At 37.9% G+C, this 23,918-nt stretch overlaps 1 protein-coding gene across 4 annotated transcripts in view; it reads left to right on the top strand.

The window, feature by feature from the left end:
* UBR1 (ubiquitin protein ligase E3 component n-recognin 1) overlaps positions 1-23,918 on the top strand; it is a 75,403-nt gene that overhangs the window by 18,336 nt on the left and 33,149 nt on the right. For 2 of the 4 annotated variants that reach the window (XM_075502823.1, XM_075502821.1), the window contains exons 5-22: positions 4,102-4,232; positions 9,919-10,057; positions 11,662-11,724; positions 12,038-12,161; positions 13,254-13,361; positions 13,823-13,911; positions 14,730-14,828; positions 15,531-15,688; positions 16,350-16,449; positions 16,756-16,884; positions 17,717-17,897; positions 18,832-18,893; positions 19,111-19,221; positions 20,176-20,241; positions 20,409-20,510; positions 21,116-21,179; positions 21,608-21,732; positions 23,289-23,341. In XM_075502823.1, coding sequence (XP_075358938.1) covers positions 4,102-4,232; positions 9,919-10,057; positions 11,662-11,724; positions 12,038-12,161; positions 13,254-13,361; positions 13,823-13,911; positions 14,730-14,828; positions 15,531-15,688; positions 16,350-16,449; positions 16,756-16,884; positions 17,717-17,897; positions 18,832-18,893; positions 19,111-19,221; positions 20,176-20,241; positions 20,409-20,510; positions 21,116-21,179; positions 21,608-21,732; positions 23,289-23,341 — 1,904 coding nt within the window. Of the gene's footprint in view, positions 1-4,101; positions 4,233-9,915; positions 10,058-11,661; positions 11,725-12,037; positions 12,162-13,253; positions 13,362-13,822; positions 13,912-14,729; positions 14,829-15,530; positions 15,689-16,349; positions 16,450-16,755; positions 16,885-17,716; positions 17,898-18,831; positions 18,894-19,110; positions 19,222-20,175; positions 20,242-20,408; positions 20,511-21,115; positions 21,180-21,607; positions 21,733-23,288; positions 23,342-23,918 lie in introns of all 4 variants that reach the window. The other 2 variants (XM_075502822.1, XM_075502820.1) reach the window with 1 other exon arrangement.

The following is a 23,918-nucleotide window of genomic DNA, read 5'->3' as shown; positions in this document are numbered from 1 at the left end:
CTAGTATACATTATGGATTCCACCTGTGGTGGCTCTCAAAAAAAAAAAAAATCACACAGCTACCTGGATGAAGGTGGACCTATGAGGCATGTTAAAACCTTTAACAAAGAGATTCTAAACAAAATAGATTGTATCTCCCAGCTTTAAAACTTAGGTCTCTGTATGAGATCTTGTAACAGTTGTTTCAGCACTTTACTTTTGAGAATAATAGTATTTTTTGGTTCCAACAACTCTGACCAGAGTCCTTAAAATGGTTTATGAAATGTTTACTTCCTGCTGGGGAACCTGTTTCTCTCCAAGGTATGGGTTTTGATCTCACAGATCTGGTATTTGCATCTGTGACAACATATTCTGCTTTTTACCTCCCTTTCCTTTAGAACAGCTTTTTCATAACAATAAAATAATCAAAAAACAAATGTTAAGAAAAGCACCAAAACCTTTATCAATCTTACCAAAAGACGGTTTCACTCTTGTTAAAATCACACTGTCCAAATTTTGTGGACTTTTTTTCAAAACCATATTCAAACAAAGCTTGAGAGGAAACTGCACGCATTCAGAGTCTGCAGCATTTTATTTCTGTTTGGATGAAGAGAAGCTGCTCAGAATATTCTTCAGGCCATTCGTATCCAATGGAGATAAGGTTAAAGGATAGATCGTATCAAGAAGGACAGCAGTTAACACAGTATCTGTTGGTTTTAAACTTTATTGGGAACTATAATCATACCTGTGATGATAAGGAAACGGGGAACCTCCCATGCTTCTTTGAGTAATATTTCTCTTGCAGTCTCCGATAAGGTCTTTGGTTGGTTTGCAGTGAATTTGTTTGATTGTCACTTCTGTCATGGAGTTGTGCAAGTCCAAAGCTATGTTACAATTACTGTCAAACTAGAACATACTCCTACAATGAGTGCTACCTGAGAGTTGTGAATGATAGAAAACATATAATTAGACAATTATTTAAATTTGAAGAAATAGAAAGTTACTTATTACAACAGTTCTTTGTTGTCAATATATGTAGTTATTATGCAGTCACTATATGTAGACTGTCTAGTAAAAGGGCAGAAGTACAACCACTACAATAATGAAATGCATCAGTATATTAATATATACTACAATAATGAAATGCATCAGTATATTAATATATACTATTTGATAGATTGCATTGCATGACTATCTTCCGTTTTTAATAACAGACTTGTCTGTCAGGGACTTTTTTATGATGAAGAGGCTTGTGGATGTTTGGATTACCTCATAGTTCTCTGTTTTGAGAATCAAGGACATTCATAATGTAGACATTTTCTCAGCATATAGTGCTTATTAAAAGAAATGAGTTGCAAAGCACATTTGGAACAGACATCTTGCATATTTCTTTTCCAGCATGTTTTCTGATAGTATAGAAGTTTATCACATGCTTGTCGAACAAAAAGCACTCTCTTTTCTGGATGATCCTGACCAGTATTCCTTTAATTACTCTAAGTGCAGAGGATATACCATGCTAGGGTGTTTATAAACTTACTCTGATCAAGTAGGAGCAAATAAGAAGAGGGTTATGTTTGCGGTATGTTTGTCTGCTATGCAGAACGTGTTAAAAATGTGCTTAGGAACTGGCTGCTATTTTTAAAAGGTAGATTAAGTTTAGAGTTTGATGTACAGAATGACCTCCTTTTAAAAATGAGCCCTTAGTAGAGGACAGGTTTCAATCTACAACATTAAAGATAAGCACCAGAGTTTTTAGCATTAATACAATATCCTTACAAAAAACCTAATTAAACCTTAGTTTAATAAAAAAAGTTTTACAATGAGGAGGTATTTACAAAACTTGTTGGTATGTATGTAATATGGGGCTCAGAAAAGCAATCCTTCATTTTAGATCCCCACTCCAGGCTTTTAGGAGTCATCTGTTCCCTATTGATTTCAAATTAATGTCTTCACTATGCCAGAAATATAAAAACCTTTTTGCCTAAATGTATCCTTAAAAACAGATAAGTTTACAAATTCGTGTCTGAGATAAGGTAAAAATACTTACCAGGCACATTTGTTTAAAAAAAAAAAAAAAAAATTTGGTTGTTAGTTATTTTTAAACTTTGATATCTGAACATACTTTGTTCATTCTTCCACAATTTTGTGTTTTGAAGCTTTACCTGAAGCTTAAATAATTACACATTTTTGGGCATAGTTCTGAGGCAATTTTATTTTTACCCTTTCAATTTACATTAGATAAATCTTAATTTCATTTTACTGTGACTTCTATTAATGTGGACAGCATTGGAGGTGGCATTGCATCATTTAACTTTTCACTATTTGTATGAGTGCAATCCCCACTTTTAATAGTTCATCAGTCCTTTGATGTGGTTTCCTTTGATTTCTTCTACAGACTGAAGGAGAGCAGCATGTCTTACTACAAGGTTCTTGTTTGGAGTATATCTTTCCCTGGTTTTTTTTTTTTTTTTTAGGGAAAGAGATCCATCATTTTTGCTTAACATACGTTAATGCTTAAAAAGCCAAACTCTTAAGAAATACTGGAAAAAAAATTTAGTATACTTACAACTATACTTTTTTTCATTCTGCTCCAAACTTTAAGATGATGATAGCTTTGTCAGTCTGGGAAAAAAATAATTACCCCAGACATTTATGTTCTTAATTACCAAGATCTATCAGAAGCTTATCCAGAATTAAGTATGTACACACAGTGATATTTATAGACTATGATTTCACTGGCAGACATTTTAGATTGAATGTTGGACTCCAAATTATGCTTCTGATACTTATCAGGTCAGAAAACTGTTGTCCAGAGCTTTGGAAGCAATTGGTCATGTTAATGCACTTTTACTTCTCTTCCACTACATTTTTAGCTTTTCCATCATATGGACACAAGATGATTTTACTTGGGTTTGTTTGTTTTTTTTAAAAGCCATCTGCTTCATAAATGGATAAATGTGACTATAGTTGACTTAAGAATTTTTCAAAAACATGATTCATAGCTATATTAAACACATTACTTTGTTCTTTTATATTTAACATATGTCAGATTGTGTATTGCAGAGGTGAGTGCCCTTCATACTTTGGGATTAAAAGTCACATATGAAAAACTTTATTCTTGGAAAGCATCTTTGTTTCTCATCTTTTCTCACTCTGGCAAACACATACATATTCAGATTTTGTAGGCAGTTTGGATTATAGTTTGGATTATATGCTAAAATTATAGGAAACTTTGTGTAAATAGAAAATATCAGTCTCTGTTTCTATGTCATATTTGTATATGAAATTACTGGATTTGGTTGTGTTAACATTAATAACATTATATACCATTTGTATATGCATATGCTGGAAGGAAGGTTGTATGTGGAAAAGGTCATCAGGGCCTTTGGATTAAAGCCCTCTTTTCGCACAATGCTGTTGTAATGTATCTATGTCTTGTACCTGAATATTTGATTGCTTCATTCTTAAGTGCAGATTTGGTAATTATTTTCTTTGCTTATAAGCTTAATTTCTTTCCTGCTTAAATGCTTATTGAAAGGATGAATAATGTTATGACGTAGACAATGAACTTAATGAGCTTTATCTGGGTGGATGGGAAATATGTCAGTTCACAGGGATATTTTGAATGATTTCTAGATATGGGATGGGATCTCTGAAAAGAACAGACTTTGATTTCCTTGGATGATTCTGTTCAAGGAGTGTCATAAATGTTTGACAGAATAGCTGCACAGAAGAGCAAGCAATGCAGGGGAAGAAATTTTGTCTGGACTGCAAACTTTTAATATATTCAGGTATACAGAAAGCTGTTAAACAGCTTCTTTAAACTTAAGTTGAAAAAAAATTTGAAGTTTCCTGACACATTCGGTGAGGCCTTTCGTAGTCTATTCTTAGATAAAAACTGGATGCGTAAAAAAAGGTAGGTGAAACTGTTGGAATACTACTGAGAGCCCTTGGGATGAAATAATTTTCAAGAGAAGAAATTAGGTGAGATTAATTTTGCTTGAAAATCATGAAAAGGCTAATTTCCTGAAACAAATATAGTAATAAGATATTCTACCAACCCTTTTTTAATTTTTAAAAAAATTTCTTTTCGGTATTAATATTAAATCTCCTGTTTTACAGAATTCTGAATGTCAGTTGAATGAAGAAGTTATGGAGCACTCTAGGAGGGTGTTTCCCTCTGTGATAAAATACATTGTAGATATGCTTATATGGGAAGAAGAGAAGGAACTGCCTCCGGAGCTCACAATTAGGTAGGGAGTATTTCCAACTTTCTCTTCAAGGCATTAGAAACTTTGATAATTTTGCCTGTGGTATTCTTACACTCATGCAAACATATTAGTGCCAAAATCCCTGTAAACAGCACTGTAGCAATTTTGACCTACAGTTATATCCAGAAAAGCTTTTGGTACTTCATGGGGAAAGTGGCGTGTGATTGTGTTCCATCAGTCGCTGAGGGGAGCTGCTCTGGAGCCGGCCCAATCCGCAGTGGAGCAGAAGATCCTGGTGCGCAGGGAGTTTTCCTGAGGCAGGGAAACACCAGGGCAGCGGAGAGACCTGGTGGCAGCTCTCGAGGGAGATGCTGATGAGGCCTGGGTGTTGCCAGAGCAACTGTGACCACCCCCATGCCTATAAAAAGCAGCCTGGGGAGTGCTAGCGACCAGGAGTGCTGGAACAGAGCGTGGCACGTCAGCCAGGGTGTGGTGGGGCAGTTTGCGCGGCAGCGCATGCAGGAAGGGCATAGTCACCCTACCAGCTCAAGAGGTGAGTTCAGTTGGTGGTCATCACCTTTCTCAGAAGGACCTTAGCTATGGTATCCACTTGGCAGAAAGCTATGTCCTCTGCACTTGCCAGAATGGATGTGGCAACCCAGACAGAGCTCCCATGAAAACGTGTAGCCATCCAGGTCTCAGGCTGCAGAGAGTGCCAGAGCCTTTCACTGGTGATGGATGGCAGTAGTGAGAACAGCTGTGTGAGGTGTGACCAACTGGATGATCTGCTCAGCCTGGTGGCAGAGCTATGAGGGGAAGTAGAAAGGTTAAGGAGCACCAGGGAGTCTGAGAAAGAGATAGACTGGTGGAACCATGCTCTGCCCTCCCTGAGACAGAAACAGGAACAGGCACCAGAAAAAAAAACCAAGGTCAAGAGGATCTTCTATCCTTCTGCTGCCAGGCCGAAGGCAGTAGCTTAAAGAAAGGAGTGAATGGAGGCAAGTCCGTGCTCAGGGCAGCAGGCAAACCTCCTCCTTGCCCACCTCGCCTTTGCAGGTGCCTCTGTACAACAGGTATGAGGCTCTGGATATGGAAAGCCAGTCAATGGATGATGTGGATGACGACCCATCTACACCAGAGATGTCGCTGAGGTCAGAAAGGCCTACTCCCTGTATCATGACTTCCTCCACGAGGAAGAAAAGATGGGTTATCATTGTAGGCGACTCCCTTCTGAGGGGAACAGAGAGTCCAATACAGTGGACAGATCCTCTTCTTAGGGAAGTCTGCTGCCTCCCTGGGGCCCGGGTTAAGGACATCTCTAGGAAACTTCCTAGCCTGGTATGGCCCTCAGACTATTAGCCATTACTGCTCTTCCATGTGGGTAGCAATGAAGCTGCAATGTGTAGTCCAAGGGCAATCAAAAGAGACTTCAGGGCCTTGGAACAGTTGGTAAAGGAATCTGGAGCACAGGTTATTTTTTTCCTCTCTCCTTCCAGTTGTGGGCAGCAATATTGGAAGAAACAGATGGGCCCAGTCTATTAATACATGGCTCTGTGGCTGGTGTCACCGTCACAATTTTGGGTTTTTTGATAATGGGATAGCCTACATGGCACCAGGCTTGCTGGCGTCAGATGGGATTCACCTTTCTCAAAGGGGGAAGAGGGTCTTTGCTTACAAGCTAGCAGGGCTCATTGACAGAGCTTTAAACTAGACTTGAAGGGGGAGGGGGATAGTATCAAGCTTGCCCATGACAAGCTGTGGGATGACACACCAAGGTTAGAGGGACAGGGTGCTAGCGAGGGCCCTCAGCCTGTTGCTCTGAGACATGCTGGCTACACTGCAGCAAACTTGAAGTCTTATGGAGATGAGCCAGGGACTCCTGAGGTAATAGGAGCCAACAGGGAAACACCAGTGAAATACCTCAAAGGAATTAAGGGGTGTTCCTCTAAGAAGGTGACATGGCTGACAGCCCAGCTGAAGTGCCTCTACACCAATGCATATGGCATGGGCAACAAACAGGAGGAGTGGGAAGCCACTGTGCTGCTAGAAAGCTATCACCTAGTTGCCATTACTGAAACTTGGTGGGACTAATTCCATGACTGGAGTGTGGCTATTGATGGCTACAGGCTGTTCAGAAGGAACAGGTGAGGAAGGAGGGGCGGAGGCGTTGCCCTCTACATCAAGAAATGGATAGAGTGTGAAGAGCTGTCTCTGACAAATAGCTGTGAGCAGGTTGAAAGCTTATGGGTAAGAATCAGAGACCAAGGCAACAAAGGGAACCTTGTAGTTGGTGTCTACTACAGGCCGCTTGATCAATAGGAGCCTGTTGACAAAGTCGTCTTACTCCAGCTACAGGAGGCATTGCGCTCACAGGCTCTCATCCTGCTGGGGGACTTCAACCACCCTGACATCTGCTGGAAAAGTAGCACAGTGAGCTATAGGCAATTGTGGTGGTTTAACTCCAGCTGGCAACTAAGCCCCACACAGCTGCTCACTCACTCCCCCCTGGTGGGATGGGGGAGAGAATGGGAAGAGTAAAAGTGGGAACTTATGGGTTGAGATAAAGGCAGTTTAATAGGGAAAGCAAAAGCTGTGCACACAAGCAAAGCAAGGAATTCATTCACTACTTCCTATGGGCAGGCATGTGTTCAGCCATCTCCAGGAAAGCAGGAGTCCATTAAGTGTAACGGTTACTTGGGAAGACAAACACCATCACTGCTAACGTCCTCTCCTTCCTTCTTCTTCCCCAGCTTTATATGCTGAGCATGACGTCATATGGTATGGAATATCCCTTTGGTCAGTTGGGGTCAGCTGTCCCAGCTGTATCCCCCCGAACTTCTTGTGCTCCTGGCAGAGCATGGGAAGCTGAAAAGTCCTTGATTTAGTATAAGCACTACTTAGCAACAACTAAAACGTCAGTGTCTTATCAACACTGTTTTCAGCACAAATCCAAAACATAGCCCCATACTAGCTACTGTTAAGAAAATTAACTCTATCGCAGCTAAAACCAGCACAGCAATTCAGGAGACTCCTGGAATGCATTGAGGATAACTTCTTAAGCCAGGTATTAGACAGTCCTACCAGAGGAGATGCGATACTGGACCTGTTGGTCACCAACGCAAGTGAGCTAATTGGTGATGTCAAGATTGCAAGCAGCCTGGGCTGCAGTGATCATGCACTGGTGGCGCTTGCAGTCCTGAGGGGTATGGGTCAGGCAAAGAGTAAAGTCAGGACCTTGAATTTTAGGAAAGCAAACTTCCAGCTCTTCAAGGAGTTAGTCAGTAGGACCCCCTGGGAAACTGCCCTCAGGGACAAGGGAGCAGAACAGAGCTGGCAGATCTTTAAGGATGCTTTCCATAGAGTGCAAGAACTCTCAATTCCCAGATGTAAGAAATCAGGAAAGGAAGGCAAGGGACCAGTATGGATGAGTTGAGACCTGCTGGTCAAACTAAAGGGCAAGAAGGAAATGCACAGGCAGTGGAAACTGGGACAGGTATCCTGGGAAGAGTATAGGGATGCTGCCTGGTTGTGTAGGGATGGGGTCAGGAAGGCTAAGGTGCAGCTGGAGTGGAACTTGCCAAGGAATGCAAAGAATAATAAGGAAGTCTTCTACAGGTATGTCAGCCAGAAAAGGAAGGTCAAAGAAAGTGTATCCTCCCCTTATGAGCTAGACTGGCAAACTGGTAACAACAGACAAGGAGAAGGCTGAGGTACTCAATGACTATTTTTGCCTCAGTCTTCAATGGCAATCTCTCTTCCCACACCTCTCGAGTGGATGGACTGCAAGACGTGGACTGGGGAGCAAAGTCCCTCCCACTGTAAGAGAAGATCAGGTTCGTGACCACCTGAGGGACCTGAACATACATAAGTCTATGGGACCTGACAAGATGCATCCCAGAATCCTGAGGGAATTGGCGGATGTAGTTGCCAAGCCACTCTCTATGATATTTGAAAAGTCATGGCAGTCAGGTGAAGTCCCTGGTGACTGGAAAAAGGGAAACATTGCACCCATTTTTAAAAAGGGTAGAAAGGAGGACCCTGGGAACTACTCACCTGTCAGCCTCACCTCTGTGCCTGGGAAGATCAATGAACAGATCCTCCTAGAAGCTATGTTAAGGCACATGGAGGACGGGGAGGTGATTTGAGACAGCCAGCATGGCTTCACCGAGGGCAAGTCCTGCCTGACCAACCTAATGGCCTTCTGTGATGGAGTGACTACATCAGTGAACAAGGGAAGAGCTGCGAATGTCATCTGTCTGGACTTCTGTAAGGCCTTTGACATGGTTCCCCACAACATCCTTCTCTTTAAGTTGGAGAGGTATGGATTTGATGGGTGATCTGTTCAGTGGATAAGGAATTGGTTGGATGGTCGCATCCAGAGGGTAGTGGTCAACAGCTCAATGTCCAGATGGAGATCAGTGACAAGTGGTGTCCCTCGGGTCCATATTGGGACCAGTACTGTTTAATATCTCTGTCAATGACACAGGCAGTGGGATTGAGTGCACCCTCAGCAAGTTTGCAGATGACACCAAGCTGAGTGGTGTGGCTGACACGCCTGAGGGATGGGATGTCATCCAGAAGGACCTGGACAAGCTGGAGAAGTGGGCCTGTGTGAACCTCATGAGGTTCAACAAGGCCAAGTGCAGAGTCCTGCACCTGGGTCAGGGCAACCCCTGGTATCAATATAGGCTGGGGGATGAAGGGATTGAGAGCAGCCCTGCTGAGAAGGACTTGGGGGTACTGGTGGGTGAAAAGCTGGACATGAGCTGACAATGTGTGCTCGCAGCCCAGAAGGCCAACTGTATCCTGGGCTGCATTAAAAGAAGTGCAGCCAGTAGGTTGAGGGAGGTGATTCTGCCCCTCTTCTCCGCTCTGGTGAGACCCCACCTGGAGTACTGCGTCCAGCTCTGGAGCCCTCAGCACAGGAAGGACATGGACCTGTTGGGGCGGGTCCAGAGGAGGGCCACAAAAATGATCCGAGGGATGGAACACCTCTCCTGTGAGGAAAGGCTGAGAGAGTTGGGGTTGTTCAGCCTGGAGAAGCGAAGGCTCCGGGGAGACCTTATAGCAGCCTTCCAGTACTTAAAGGGTGCTTATAAGAAAGATGGGGACAGACTTTTTAGCAGGGTCTGTTGCAATAGGACAAGGGGTAATGGTTTTCAACTAAAAGTGGGTAGATTTAGACTAGATATAAGGAAGAAACTTTTTACGATGAGGGTGGTGAAACACTGGCACAGGTTGGCCAGAGAGGTAGGTGGTAGATGCCCTGTCCCTGGAAACATTCAAGGTCAGGTTAGATGGGGCTCTGAGCAACCTGATCTAGTTGAAGATGTCCCTGCTCATTGTAGGGGGGTTGGACTAGGTGACCTTTAAAGGTCCCTTCCAACCCAAACTATTCTATGATTTTATGAAAATGGAAAAAGACTGTTGTGTGTCATCTTAAAAAAACAAATGGGGTCATAAAGCAGCAGAGAGAGGAGATAATAATGGAATAACCAAATAACTTAAAATCTCTTTTGTACTTGGTACATGGTTTCTGTGGCTTTTTCTGGTATAGATGGTGAGGGGTGTGTGTCTTTGACATGAAGAACATGCTTAATTTTCTTCTGTATTTTTTTTGTATTTGACATTTCCCTCAAGCTATCAAGTGAGCTGTTGCTTGTATTGGATAGGACAGTATTTACAATTTTATTTTTATTTGTATGATATGTTGGCTTTTTCCCAGTAGAGAGAAGGCAGACAGCTACTACTGTGTCCTTTTCAATGATGAACATCATTCTTACGATCATGTCATCTTTAGCCTGCAAAGGGCACTTGGCTGCGAACTCGGTGAAGCCCAGTTGCATACTACTGCCATAGATAAAGAGGTTAGTGTATTCTAGATGTGGGAGAAAGTAATTTTTTTAATCATTAAGTAGTCTCTTGATTATAGAATCTTTGTTTCTGGGATGCTGGTGCTTGAAGAGAGAGAAAGGCATGTTGCAGAGTAACTGTTAATCAGCACTTGCTTCAATAAAGTTTTTAAACTGTGTTAATTTTTTTCTTCAGGACAAAAACCCAGTTTCTTGAGAAAGGGAAGAGATGATTTATCTGAAGTTGCTCCTTTCATGTTTGGCATATTTTCTTTACCTTTTTTTTTTTCCTCAGCTGAGATTAATGTTTTATTTTAATAGTATTTGTCTGAAAATATACAAGTCAGCAATATGCATATTCAGTTATATTTTAATCAGAAATGTACCTCACATTTTGTAAGAGTTAGTGCTTTGTTCTGCCTCAGACTTCATTTGAAAATCTTAAAACTTCAAATTAAGCAAAAGAAACTGGGAAGAAACCATGAAGGAATGTGGGTGAACCTGACAATTTTACTACTTCATTTTTCAAACTAGTGTCCCATGTAAAGACCTTACACTAGTAATGTAAATTTTTTTTCCACTGGGGAAAAAGGCATGATCAGTGTTTGAATTATCTTAAGTGCAACCATATTTTTTTTACCTCACAAGTATAAAACTTGCATGTTTGCACATGGCGAAGCTTTGTCTATAGCTGTGTATGTGTTTTGTTGTATATTTACATGTAAAACATCTTACTAATATTAGAATCCTTTTTTAATCTGTAAAAACTGTGTTTTCTTTTTGTGTTTCTCTTTGCTCAGGTAATGAAAGTTTAGTTGTATTTAGTTAGTAGTGTCAGTCTTACGTAATTACAACTCTTGTCCTGCAGTTGCAAGTTTTGTAAAATATGTATATACATGTGTGTTTATACAGTAACTTTTAAAGGTTTCCATTATGAAGGTTCCTTTTGATTGAAACCTGAATTTTAGACGCAGAGTTGATCAGACTTTTCATTTTACAAAGTACCTGCTACAGCACAGAACTAGGTTATATTGTTTTAATTATAACAGTTCCATAACATACAGCTACTTCCTCTCTCCTTGTGTGAAATTCTGCTGTGTGGAGAACTCGTTTTGGAAGCCCATACTTCTGATTTCCTTTGAGTAGAATTTGAGGTCTAAGCTGGACCTGTTCTTGGCTTTATTGAAAGAGCTATCAAACCCATGCTTATAATATACCCTGCTATTTCATATACAGAAGTAAGAAATAGTAGGAAAGATTGTAGAAAATCAATTCAGGATAAGTGTACTTTGTGCTAGGAAGAAAGTTGATGTGGTTTGTGTTTAAAGTATTCTGCAGAAATCCCTCATCTGTTTTAATGTGTACATGAGTTTTCCTTATCTAATAATATTAAGATACCCAGACTTTACTTTGTTGTTCCATTGTTAATTTAATTAAAATATCTTTTTTTCTAAAGATAATTATGTTAATTTTGACTTGCTTCTAGATGTCTAAAAGCACCATGAGTGACGTTGGAACCTGTTTTTCTTTTATGTATTAAAAAAAAAAAAAAGGATCAGGCTTGTGACATTTTGATTTTGTTTTATATTGGTCTCATGCTCAATATTTTCTTTAAACAGGGTCGTAGAGCTGTTAAGGCAGGACATTATGCCTCTTGTCAGGAAGCAAAAGAAGAAATCAAGGTAACTTCCTAAAATATTTTTCTCATTTAAAAAACAAACAAATCAACTTCATCATTATTGATACTGAAGACTTATTTGTTTGCTATACGGTCTTTAACTTAACTTAGTACTTCCATGCTTTTATAACCTGCCTGTGAACTTTTTGAAATTGAATTTACCCCACCACGTTTGGGATAGATAGATAGATATCTTCAGAAATAAAATGTCAAACTGATTTCTTTTTTTGCTTTGGAGAGGTAATGGGCGGTGAAGACAAATATGAAAATTCATGTTATCTTTATATTATATCTACTAATATTTACCTGACTCCTAGAGGCATTCTGAAAATGTTTCTCAACGACCACTTCATGTGGAGGTTCTGCATGCTGATGTTATGGCTCACCAGAAGTTTGCCTTGCGCCTTGGTTCTTGGCTGAACAAACTCATGAGCTATTCAAGTAAGCATAACGGATTTTTGTTACAATACTGCCATGTCAGTATTTGAATGACTAATTCTCTCAAAAAATGTCTTTAGCAGTGTTACATATGATATTCCCTTACCTTCACGTTCCTCCTAATTAGTAAAGAAATAATACAGTAGTATGGGTGCTGATATCCATCAGTATGTTTGAGTAGCAGTACTTCTCTGTTCCTTCCTGCTAAAATAAATGTCTTTCCCTGCTTGAGCTCTGTCTGTTCCTCTAGAAGTTTTATTATTCTCAGTTTCAGCATCACATGCACTATTTCAGTGACAGCTTTGCTTAAAGGCTGCTCTCCGTAGTGCTGGTGGAAAGCTGCAGGACATCTCCCTCAGTGAAAGCATACATCCTCTGCTTGAATTAATTCCTGCTTCAGATTTGATAGTTGTGCTTAGTTAGACAGTGTCAGTAAAACAAACAAACAAAAGCCTTAATTTAAAAATTTGTCCAGTAGTGGAAAGTCTATTTTAAGCTTTCAAACACTGTTCTGGTGTTTGATGATACTGTGGTTTTAAAGAAGACTTCTGAATCGATCTAACTTTCATTTCTGTTACTGGGTTTTGTCATAGCTGTTAGTATGTTAGTAACCCATGGGTGACTGATATGTTGATCCCCAAAACTACTTCAACAAGTACTGTATTTACTGATAGGTGCAAGAAAATGTAAAATAATGTTCTGAAATTGTACAAAAGACTGATTTTCAGGGCCCAAGGCAGGCACCAGTGTAGACTTGCCTAGCCTGTCCATTTCTGTGCTGACATAGTGAACTCTTCTTATGGATCTGCTTTGCAAAGCCGTCTAAATGCTTTTCATTTTAAAATACTCTTCTGCATCACTGGATTTATTAAATAAAGTAGGCAAGAATAATAGGAAGAAATTAGTAGGGGAGAGTATGTGGGAGTATGTTCACTGAGGAAAAAACATTGTTAAAAAATAATTCGTACTTAAGTGTCTTCTTTTTTTATTTTCTTTTTTTTTTAAAGAACAGAATTCTGTAATTCTCATTTTGTTGGCTCATATAATTTAATTATTGAAGCGTTCTTGTACAAATGGTTAGTTTTATCCCTATAGGTGACTTTCGCCAGATTTTTTGTCAGATATGTCTCAAAGAAGAAGCTGGATCTGAAAAGCCATGCTTCATAAGCAAGTTGATGCTGTGGGATGCAAAACTTCATAAAGGTTTGTGTATCCATATTGCTATAAACTGAAGAGGCACGTTAATTTATCATGTCTGTAACAAATGTGTAAAAGTAAATAAGTGCTATGCAGGTGGAGTTACATTTCTTTATAGTTTTTATATTACGGTTTTTATACAGCTTTTATTTTTACAGCTGAGACAGTTGATATTTTGGGTATGTATTTGCCTCCTAAATTTTTCCTGCTTTATGTATTTTGAAGAATCTTTTCACAAGATGTAGCCTGACTATGAGTGACTTGATGCTTACCCTCTGTTTTAAATACATACCAGTAAATGTTAAAAATAGAAAAAAAAATACATTAATAACTTTGTTCATATACTTCATAACCATTTCAAGGCTTTTAATGATTTTTAATTATAATTTAATACTCTGTTCCTCTTTTCCACAAAAAGCTGCATCTTGGTAAAATAAAGTGACGTGCATTGTATTGGCTCTTCACAGGGGCAAGGAAGGTTCTTCATGAACTTATCTTCAGTAGTTTTTTCATGGAAATGGAATACAAAAAACTTTTTGCTGTGGAATTTGTGAAGGTAAATGGTTATTTGTTTTTTAATCCATGAATTTTTACTAGCTTTGTAAAATTTCCCCCGAAACTGAAAACTGTTTCAATATTAAAAATTGAATTTTCAACAAGCAGAGCTTCAACAACAAGCTCAGCCTTTATAGAGTGTATTAATTCCAATCTCATTGGTTTGTTCCTTATAATCATGTAGGTATATATGAATATGCATTCATTTTGAATGCAGTATTGTTAGTATTCTGTGTATCTCTTGAAATGGCAGATGAACTGCAACTGAAACTGGTCTTTCTTTTTAAAAATTAGATACAATAGTTAAGAAATATACAAAACATAAGACCAAGTGTTTTTTGTTTTAGAGCGAGACTTTTTAATCCCGATAAAGGTGACTGACACTTCATGGTTTTCTCTGGACTGAAACGAAGCAGAGAGACTTACATTACTCATTGTACGCATCTTTTATAGACAGCTGTGGAATAACTATCCATGCAGTTCACTGCAGGAGGAAGACTTGTTTTATAATAAGTTAATGTGTTTATTGATCCTTTTTTCAGATATTTAATTTATTTTCTTGGGGAAGATTGGAACCAAAATATTTTTTCTCCTACAACCAGTCTGGCAGAACAGTTAAATTTGTACTTATCTTCAGTATTAAGGCAGTGGGGCACATATTTAATTGCATTGGTGCATTGAGCTGTTTTTATTGTTTGAACTGCTTCTATTAGAAAGGAAGAAGGACATTGAGATGTAATTCTTGCAAATAAAAATGTAAACATTTTTAATTAACACTTGTTTTAGGTATTTAATTTCCCCAAAATTCTCTTTTCCTAGTATTACAAGGCATTGCAAAAAGAATACATCAGTGATGATCATGACAGAGTCCTCTCTGTGACAGCACTCTCAGTTCAGATGTTCACTGTACCCACTCTGGTATGTACAGCCTGTCTCCGCTAGAAATGTAAAATAAATTTGAGAATTGCTAGCAGTACCACCTTTGCAGACTGCTGTACTTGGCAGAGTCTTTATGCATTGCTGAGTTGAAAATGCATGATTTTGAGATTTGTTAAGGCCAATATGAAAGCAGGAGCTTGAGTTTATGTGAAAATACATTACAGAAGACAGAGGGAATGCAAATAAGTAGAAGTACTAGGCAGCATTGTTCTCTGCATTAACTTTCTGTGTTCGTTTACTGTTCACATTTACTTTCTTATGTAACTTTAAAAACTTGGGAGGAGGAGGCAAAAAAAAGTGGTTAAATGTCTTTGTGTGGGGGTGAGTCTTTGTGTGGGGGTGAAATATGTTAAATCCTGTGTGTGGGGAAAAGTATACCTGTAGGTTTTAAAGGTTATATGTTACTTGCCTGAAATACTAATGTAAAAGTCCTTTTCTACGTGATCTTTCTAGAAAAAACAGCATGTCTGTTACATTGAAGCTGTCAGAGTGAACAAACATGCTAGGCTGACAGAAATTGTGTTCATACATAATAAATACTATGGGAGTTTTTGTAGCTTGGACTCTTTACAAATGTTTAAAATAATTTATAATAAAAAAGATTGGATTCAAAGGAAAAATTATTTTGACAGTTCTCTTCAAGAAAAATATGAAAAAAACTTTTTAATTTTCTTCTTGCAGGCCCGACATCTTATTGAAGAGCAAAATGTAATCACCACCATTACAGAGACACTTCTAGAAGTGCTTCCAGAGTACCTAGACAAAAATGACAAGTTCAACTTCCAAGGTTACAGTCAGGATAAACTGAACCGGGTATATGCAGTAATATATGACCTCAGGTAAGTGTGAAGCTGAAAAGCTAGAGCAATTCTTAGAAAATTGGCAGTAGCTTCAGTTTTGGAATCTGATGATAAATTTCATTGAACAACTTTCAATGTTTCAGTTCAGGAATCTGATGACAAAACTGCTTTAAAAACAAACTCAAACCCCTCAAAAAACACACATGAAACTTTTAAGTTTCCACTGAAAAAAAAACCATTAAATTTTCAAATACCCAAATTACATTGTATAAAGAGAATTTTTGATGATTTTTAACTGATATCATTCCATATAACAATTGCATTAATAAACAGAATTTAGCTACTGTAAGACAGTATAGGAAACTTGGCTTCTATTCGTTATCATTCTGGGAAAGCTGTATAATCCTCATCTGCATAGCATTTTCCACTCTTACAGGTTCCAAATTACTCTAATAAACTGAATAATGTAAAATCAAACCACCCTAAATACCTTGGAATTAAAAAATCTGTTCATTTCAGATGATGGAGTCACACCAAGCAACTCTAGTGTTTGGGGAAAATTTTAAGAGGAGTTTGAGATGGGGAGGGTGATGTAATGTGATGATGCAGTAGATTGAAGTGTTCTTTGTATTAAAATAAATACAAGCATGAGCAGGAGAGAAGTATGAGCAAAAGATGATAATATTTTCTTTGGGGATAGGTATGTCTTAGTCAGCAAGCCTACATTGTGGACAGATCGTCTGAGGGAGCGGTTTTTAGAAGGATTTGTTTCTTTCCTAAGGATTCTAACTTGCATGCAGGTACAGCACACTTAAATAATTTCTTTCTAATATGCTGTTATAAAGATATTACAGCACTTTTGTTTGCTCTTCTTTTTTTCCGTAGTAATATTGTGGCTATAAACATGCAATTAAGATGGTAAATTCTTCAATCCCTGTCTTGGATGGGTGAAAAAGTAATGTTTACTTCATAGAAGTAATATTCATCAATTTTAGCTACATGTATCTGAACAACCTATATTTTATTACTTGCTTATGTGATTTTGTGTTGTTTTAAGCCTGTGATCAGTGATTTAACTTGAGTATTTTGTGGCATCTCCATTTCAGGGAATGGAGGAGATAAAAAGACAGATTGGCCAGCACATTGAGGTGGACCCTGACTGGGAGGCAGCTATTGCTATACAGATGCAGCTCAAGAACATTCTTTTGATGTTCCAGGAGTGGTGTGCCTGTGACGTAAGTATATCAATTGCCTAGGATTCTTACATGCGTGCCTTTTGTGAAGATTCCTGAGTACTTTTTAAATAGCAGCTTTAAAAAAAGCTCACTATTTTTCAATACGGATCTCCACAAAAAATGAGAATTTTTTGAAAGAATTAATCTGAAAGAATTAATCTGTGGTGTGACAAAGAGAAGGGATCTCAGAAGAATACAGTCTGCTAGCTGACAAAGCTGCACAGGGTGTCAGGCAAATCATAACGAGAAAATACTTCTCATAATTCAAGATTTTGAGAATTAGGTTCATGGCATCACTGTCAAGTTTTAAGGTTTTGAAGCGCATGAGGTTCACTTTTAATTGTAAAAGTGGACTGCAGAAACTTTGTGCTAATTGGGTAATTGCACTGTAGGTAGTCTTAATCAGTGCTGGAGCTCATAGCTGTGCTGGGAGAAGGGGAGAAATTGTACAATTTGTTAAGTTAAAGATATTTTGAAGTGGGGTTTTTTTTTTCAGTAAGGAGAGAAAGGAAGAACTACAGCAGTTCAGGAGCTTCTTGATCCAATTTGGGGTGCAAACTATGCAAAATATTAAAATATTGCAGCTTAAGTAAGCACATAGATTTCAAGAGCATTTGACAGAGCAGCTTTTTTGAACAGAAGCATATTCTCAGTTAGCTTTAGTGGATGCTCCACTGCTCCAGTCCAGTACTTCTCAGTATTAAGAAACAGAGTAGTAATTATATTGTGAATTTTTAGTGACTGTTTACACCGTCAGAAAAAACAAGTGAGGAATTTTAGTGCATATATATGATTTTTAAATATAATGCTACACATTTACTTTAAATTCTAGGAAGAGCTGTTGCTCAAGGCCTATAGCGAATGTCATAAAGCTGTGATGAGGTGCAGCACAAATGGCCGTTCACGGGAAAAGACAGTGTTTCATTTGTGTGGCCATACTCTGGAGAGCAGACCTTACAGAGTGTCTGCAGATCCTGTCAGCATACATTTACCACTGTCTAGGACTCTTGCTGGTAGGTGGTGTGTTTTGTTTTGATTGCTATTTCAATTACATTTATCATCCATATTTATTTCTTTACTCTAGAAAGCATTTAGAGTAAACGCTTAACAGATCAGTTGCTCTCTGACTTTCTGACATTCTCATGATCAGGCAACCCAGTTCCCCAGATGTCCCACTAAGGGAAAGTTTTTCTCAAAAAAACCAAAAAAACCCAAAAAACCAAACATTTGCCATGGAGGTTGGAGGACATTTTTTTTAAACAGGAGAGATAAGAAAGTCAGGCAAGAAGGAAAAGTTTCATGTTTTAATGAGAACTTCAGTTTTCTCTGGACTATTTGAATTTATGTGGTTCTGTTTCTATTTCTACCTGTTTTGCCTAAATGAATGTTCATTATTACTGTATCTTGAATTTATTTTCCAGCCACATATATCTTAGGACTGTTAAAATGCTCCTCCTAAAAGACATGTTTGCAGCATGCCAGGACAGATTTCCAGTCAGAATACAAAGGACCATAGCAGTGGGTGATCACCGCTTTCTCTAGAATACAAATGAAATCATATGCTATTATTAAGCTGTAGATTCTTTATCACATCATTTGATACCAAGATACCATCTGTTAAGCCTTGTAGTCTTGAAATTCAGTTATTACTGACATATGATTTAAATGTGAAATTACAATTTTGCTAATGCTATTTAGCATCTCAATTTAAATGGTTTTAATGAATTCATTAAATGAATAGATTTATTCATAAAATGGAATGTAAGACTGGTAAGAACTTGTGATAATGTGATCTTCTAGCTTAAAAAAAAAGTAACAAGTATTTCCTAAATATGAATTTTTTTCTGTAATTGAGTTGTAGATGATTTAGCTAACGTTTAGAATGGGTTGGAGGAGAAACTACTGATTTTGATTTATTTTCTAATTTTTTTCCTATTGGTTTTGTAGGTCTTCATGTACGATTAAGCAAGACTGGAACCATCTCAAGATTGCATGAGTTTGTTTCTCCTGTAAGATTCTTCCCCCTCCCCCACCAATGAATCTTGTGATTTATACACTGGGAAGGAAAAAGCCTGAAATTATATCCTGTAACTTTCATGGCACACACGCAAGTTATTTTGCAGCTGTCAATGTGTCTTTGTTCATTAGGAGTCAGACTTTTAAAATCACTGATAGACTTATTCTTGCTTGATTTTTTTTTTTTTTTTTTTTTTTTTTAAATTCTAGGAAGAATTTCAAGTGGAGCTGCTAGTAGAATATCCTTTGCGATGTCTTGTCTTAGTTGCTCAGGTTGCTGCAGAGATGTGGAGAAGGAATGGGCTCTCCCTGATAAGCCAGGTACTCCCTACAATATTTGGTAGTGAGTTGGTCCTAATGGCGTATGCACGTATTTCTCAGTAATGTTCCCAGTGGTGGTTTCATCCAGTGCAGAAACAGGTCATGGGGGTCACTCCTACACTAAATAGGAAGGTTTCTAGGTGGGAATTTAGATGACTGTGTTTTATTTCCAGCTTCATCAATGGCTTGCCTCCCCATATTAGACAAGTATTTTCGTCTCTCTTATGACTTTTTCTGACTCTTGGAAATGGTATTAATGTTACTGACATCTACTGTAAACTACTTTCAGATCTGATAAAGAAATCACCGCATAAGTACTGTTAGTGTACTGTTGCTTATAACATAAAATGTTTGAAGAATCTCTTAGTGTATGGTAATCATTATATGCAAAAGTTAAAACTATTTTAATCTCATACTAAACTTTTGAGTGCCATGTAACTGGACATAACAAACATTTTATAATACTTGTGGGCTTTTTTTGTTGCAAGAGTAAACGTAAAAGGAAGAGTCTTCCCTTAAGTACTTGTATTTTGTCTGCTTTGGCTTCGCCTTCCCCCCCTGCCCCTTTTCCTCTGATGGCAGAAATTTTCTGTGTTTACCTTTCACAGGACCCTTTGGTGGAATCAAAGTAAATATTGGTAGCCCCCTGTATAATTCTCTCTGAGAATTGGGGTAGGAGAAGGAGGATGCTTTGACTTTAATCAGTAGCAGCCATCAGAATTATATTGTCTTGGAAGGGGGTATGAAGTAGTACAGCATAGGCTTCATCTGGATAGGTGAAAAAACATTTTTCACTTCCATCAAAGTACACGTTTGTTTTGAAAGAAACACAGGACTTTCCCTTACTCAATAAAGGTGTTGTACAGTTTAAAAAAGCCTCAGACATTAACTGGTGCATATTTGATAGTGCATTACTTTACTTGGCTACTTAAATCTTGTTTTCCTATTTCTCAGGTATTCTATTATCAAGATGTTAAATGCAGAGAAGAGATGTATGATAAAGACATCATCATGCTCCAGGTATAATGTTCTCAACCATTGCTTGCTTGACTCAAAATTTTCATGGAATTTCTTTTAATTAAATCTGTATGACTTCAAATATTTTTCTTGGTAAAAGAGTATTTTTCATAATTAATGAAGAACTGTAATAGTAACTGATGTTCATATTAGTTTGCATTTTTTGATAGATAGGTGCATCTCTTATGGATCCAAACCAGTTCCTCCTGCTGGTACTGCAGAGATACGAGCTTGCTGATGCTTTCAAAAAGCTCAAGCCCACCAAAGATCAGGTAAGTGGCAAGTATTTCTGCTGATTAATTTGTTTGCTTTGAGTTTATGGAACATTTTTAAGAAAAACTAGCTACTGTTGATAACTGCATTTTTATGACCATACTAAAAGTCAGTCAAAACAGGACCTAGTGGTTAGATAAATGATTTTGTATTCAGAATTTGTAGAGACTTACTCAAAACTAGCAAATAGTTTTTGCCCTCTTTGACCTTTATTTCATAGGGCATATGCCAAAACCCACGTAAATGGCTTCTCTATAAAATTTCTATGTCTCTTAAGCCATAGTATGTGTTCTTATTTTGGCTGGAAGTTTCTTGGATTGTTGTGCTACTTCTTGAGGCTTGAACTTACTTTCATATAACCCTTCATTTGGGATACATTTTTATCTGATGGTTCTTTTCCTGCATGTGAATGTTGCACTTCAATTGCAGAATAATATCTCCTCTACAAGCGCAGGCATTTTTTTCCAGCTTGTTAGAATGGAGGTTTCTTCTTACAGTACAGTGCTTCAGCGAAGTAGTGCATCTGAAGGCTGAGCTCAGTGTCATTTGACAGATTTTTCCTGCTTGTTTGTTTCTTTTAAACTGGTTTCTCTAATTCTCGTAGGATTTGATCAAACAATGTAATGTGTTAATAGAAGAGATGCTACAGATTCTCATCTATGTTGTGGGTAAGTTTCATTTCTGTCTGTTGTTGTAGTAATGGATTATTACAGTTTGACAAAACAGGCTTGCTGACTTTCTTTAACATAGATGGTATGGAGAGTATACTAGAGAATGCCTATTTTAAATAGATGGTTCAGTAACATAAGTATTTGTAAACTAGAAGCAATAGGGGTTGCATAGTGAAAAAAGCTGTTAGATAACTTCACAATTGGCTCTTAAAGTAGAATATGAAAAGAAACTCCATCTTAACCCATTTTGTTAGGAAGCTAGGCTAAAAAACCGTTTTTCTGCTCAGATACTTGGGATAGGTTTCTGGCGAATGCAAACTTATAGTATGAAGTATCCCAGCAATAACACTATCTCTGTGCAAAATTCAGAATTGCTTTATAACTGTCATATTTGCCATTCTTCTCCTTTTGCTTCACTCTCGCAGGGGAAAGATATGTGCCTGGAGTGAGTAATGTGACAAAAGAAGATGTTATCATGAGAGAAATCATCCATCTGTTATGTATTGAACCAATGGCTCACAGTGCAATTACCAAGTCCTTGCCTGAAAATGTGAGTCCTGGTTTATTTACTTTTTTCCTTAATTTACTTTTTCTTGTTTTATGTCTTTTTCTTCTTTAGCTTCTGTATCTTTATATGGAAGCATTTTATTTCTGATATAAAGCTCAAATGTTGGTTTCAGAATTACAAAATAGCATGACAGAGGAGGGGCTTAGACACCTTACTGATGTAAAGGTAAATGTCATGGGTTCAAGCATGGCCTAATCTGAAAAGGCTTGTATGGAGATTGTGCTTTTTGATGAAGACGTGGAATTTTTTGGAATATTCAGCTGTAGTTCTCCTAGATTCAAAAAGGAAAGTTTAAAAATTATTTTCTTTCGGCCCTGTAGGACCATGCAGCTGGATTTCATTCTGCCCTGTGTACCATCAATAAATTTGTAATTTTGATCACTTAAACCTGTGCAGATCAATTGGAAGTCAAGATTGTACAGATGTATTCAAAAGCACAGATTTCCCTGCCATTCTACTCCACCTGTTGAAAATTCAAGAAAAGGAGAGGGATGTGAATTAGATTTTTATAGCCTGTGCAAGTTTTCAGGGCTGGCAATCAATGCAAAAAACTTCAGTTTTATTGTAAATTACTGTCCTGGTTTTGGCTGGGATAGAGTTAATTTTCTTCCTAGTAGCTAATACAGTGTTGTGTTTTGGACTCAGTATGAGAGTAATGTTGATAATACTCACTGATGTTTTAGGTGTTGCTAAGTAATATTTACACTAGTCAAGGACTCTTCAGCTGCCCATGCTCTGCCAGGTGCACAAGAAGTGGGGAGGGGGTACAGCCAAGATAGTTGATCCAAACTGGCCAAAGGGCTATTCCATACCATATGATGTCATGCTCATATATAAACTGGGGGAAGTTGGCTGGGGGGTAGTGATCACTGCCTGGGGATGGGCTGGGTGTCAGTTGGTGGATGGTGAGTGGTTGCATCACTTGTTTCCACCACCCACCCCACCCCCCGGGTTTTGTTCTTCTCTCTGTCTTGTTGTTTTCCTTTTCATTACAATTTATTATTACTATTACTATTATTATTAATTATTATCCCCCCACCCCCCCTAAACTGTTCTTATCTCAACCCATGTGCTTTCTTACTTTTGCTCTTCTGATTCTCTCCCCCATCCCACTGGGGGGGTTGGAGGGTGAGCAAGCGGCTGTGTGGTGCTTAGTTGCCAATTGAAGCTAAACTATGATGATTAAATAGCCCGGAATATTATAAGAAACCAATTATAGGTGATCCACATTCACTGTTTTAAGAGACTAGAACAGTTTTTCCTTCCATTGAGGTTGGGTAAGGCACTGCTCTATTTCTGGAGATCAGCTCTGTTATAAATAACATTTTACAATTAAATTAAAGTATTTTCTGTCTTTGGTACTTCCTTGGAACTTGTCAATTATGAATATCTGCTTTCTGAATAACATTGGGCATAACATATTAATTCATGAATTAAGGAACTGATCTAAATCTGTATGTCTATCTTTGTTACACCTAGCATAATACTGAAGATATTTGAATCATTATAAATTTATCCCAAACTAAATTTTTTACCAGGAGAACAATGAAACTGGCTTGGAGAATGTAATTGATAAAGTGGCTACATTTAAGTAAGTTCTTAATATTGTTTTATAAGTAGCTTGAACATGAAATAAGATCTCTTAGATTACATGGGTTAAATAAGCTGCACTGCAGTCTCTGTTCAGCTAATATTTTGCTGTTTGGAAATATATACGCTTTCAAATATGCATAGGAAAGAAAAGTGTATGGAATATCCGAAGCTGCTGCTTCTCTCCTTTTGCCCCCTTCTTTCTTCAAATTCAGTTTGAGGAGTCTCAGGAGTTTAGTAATCTCCAGTCCTAGTGGGAAAATCTTCAAAAGTTCATTTTATTTCAAAGATAGTTGGGAACCTTAACAACTCATTGTACCTTTGACAATCACCACCTAATCATTGTTTTAGATGTTATTTAGTTGCTAACTTGCTGTAACTTTCAGATGGGAGTTAATTTTTTTAACGTACATATATATATGCACAAATATAGAACAATCAGTTGTAGCAGTTGAGAAACACTGGTTCAGATGTCTGCTATTTTTGTCACAAAAATGTCTTGTAATTTTAATTATTTTAGTATACCTTACTTTAAATTTCATGTAGCTCGCTTGTTTATGTTTAATCAAGGGCAGCTA

This window comes from Mycteria americana, chromosome 5, assembly GCF_035582795.1.
Source record: "Mycteria americana isolate JAX WOST 10 ecotype Jacksonville Zoo and Gardens chromosome 5, USCA_MyAme_1.0, whole genome shotgun sequence".
NCBI lineage: Eukaryota > Metazoa > Chordata > Aves > Ciconiiformes > Ciconiidae > Mycteria > Mycteria americana.
This window is presented reverse-complemented; position numbering and strand designations above follow the sequence as displayed.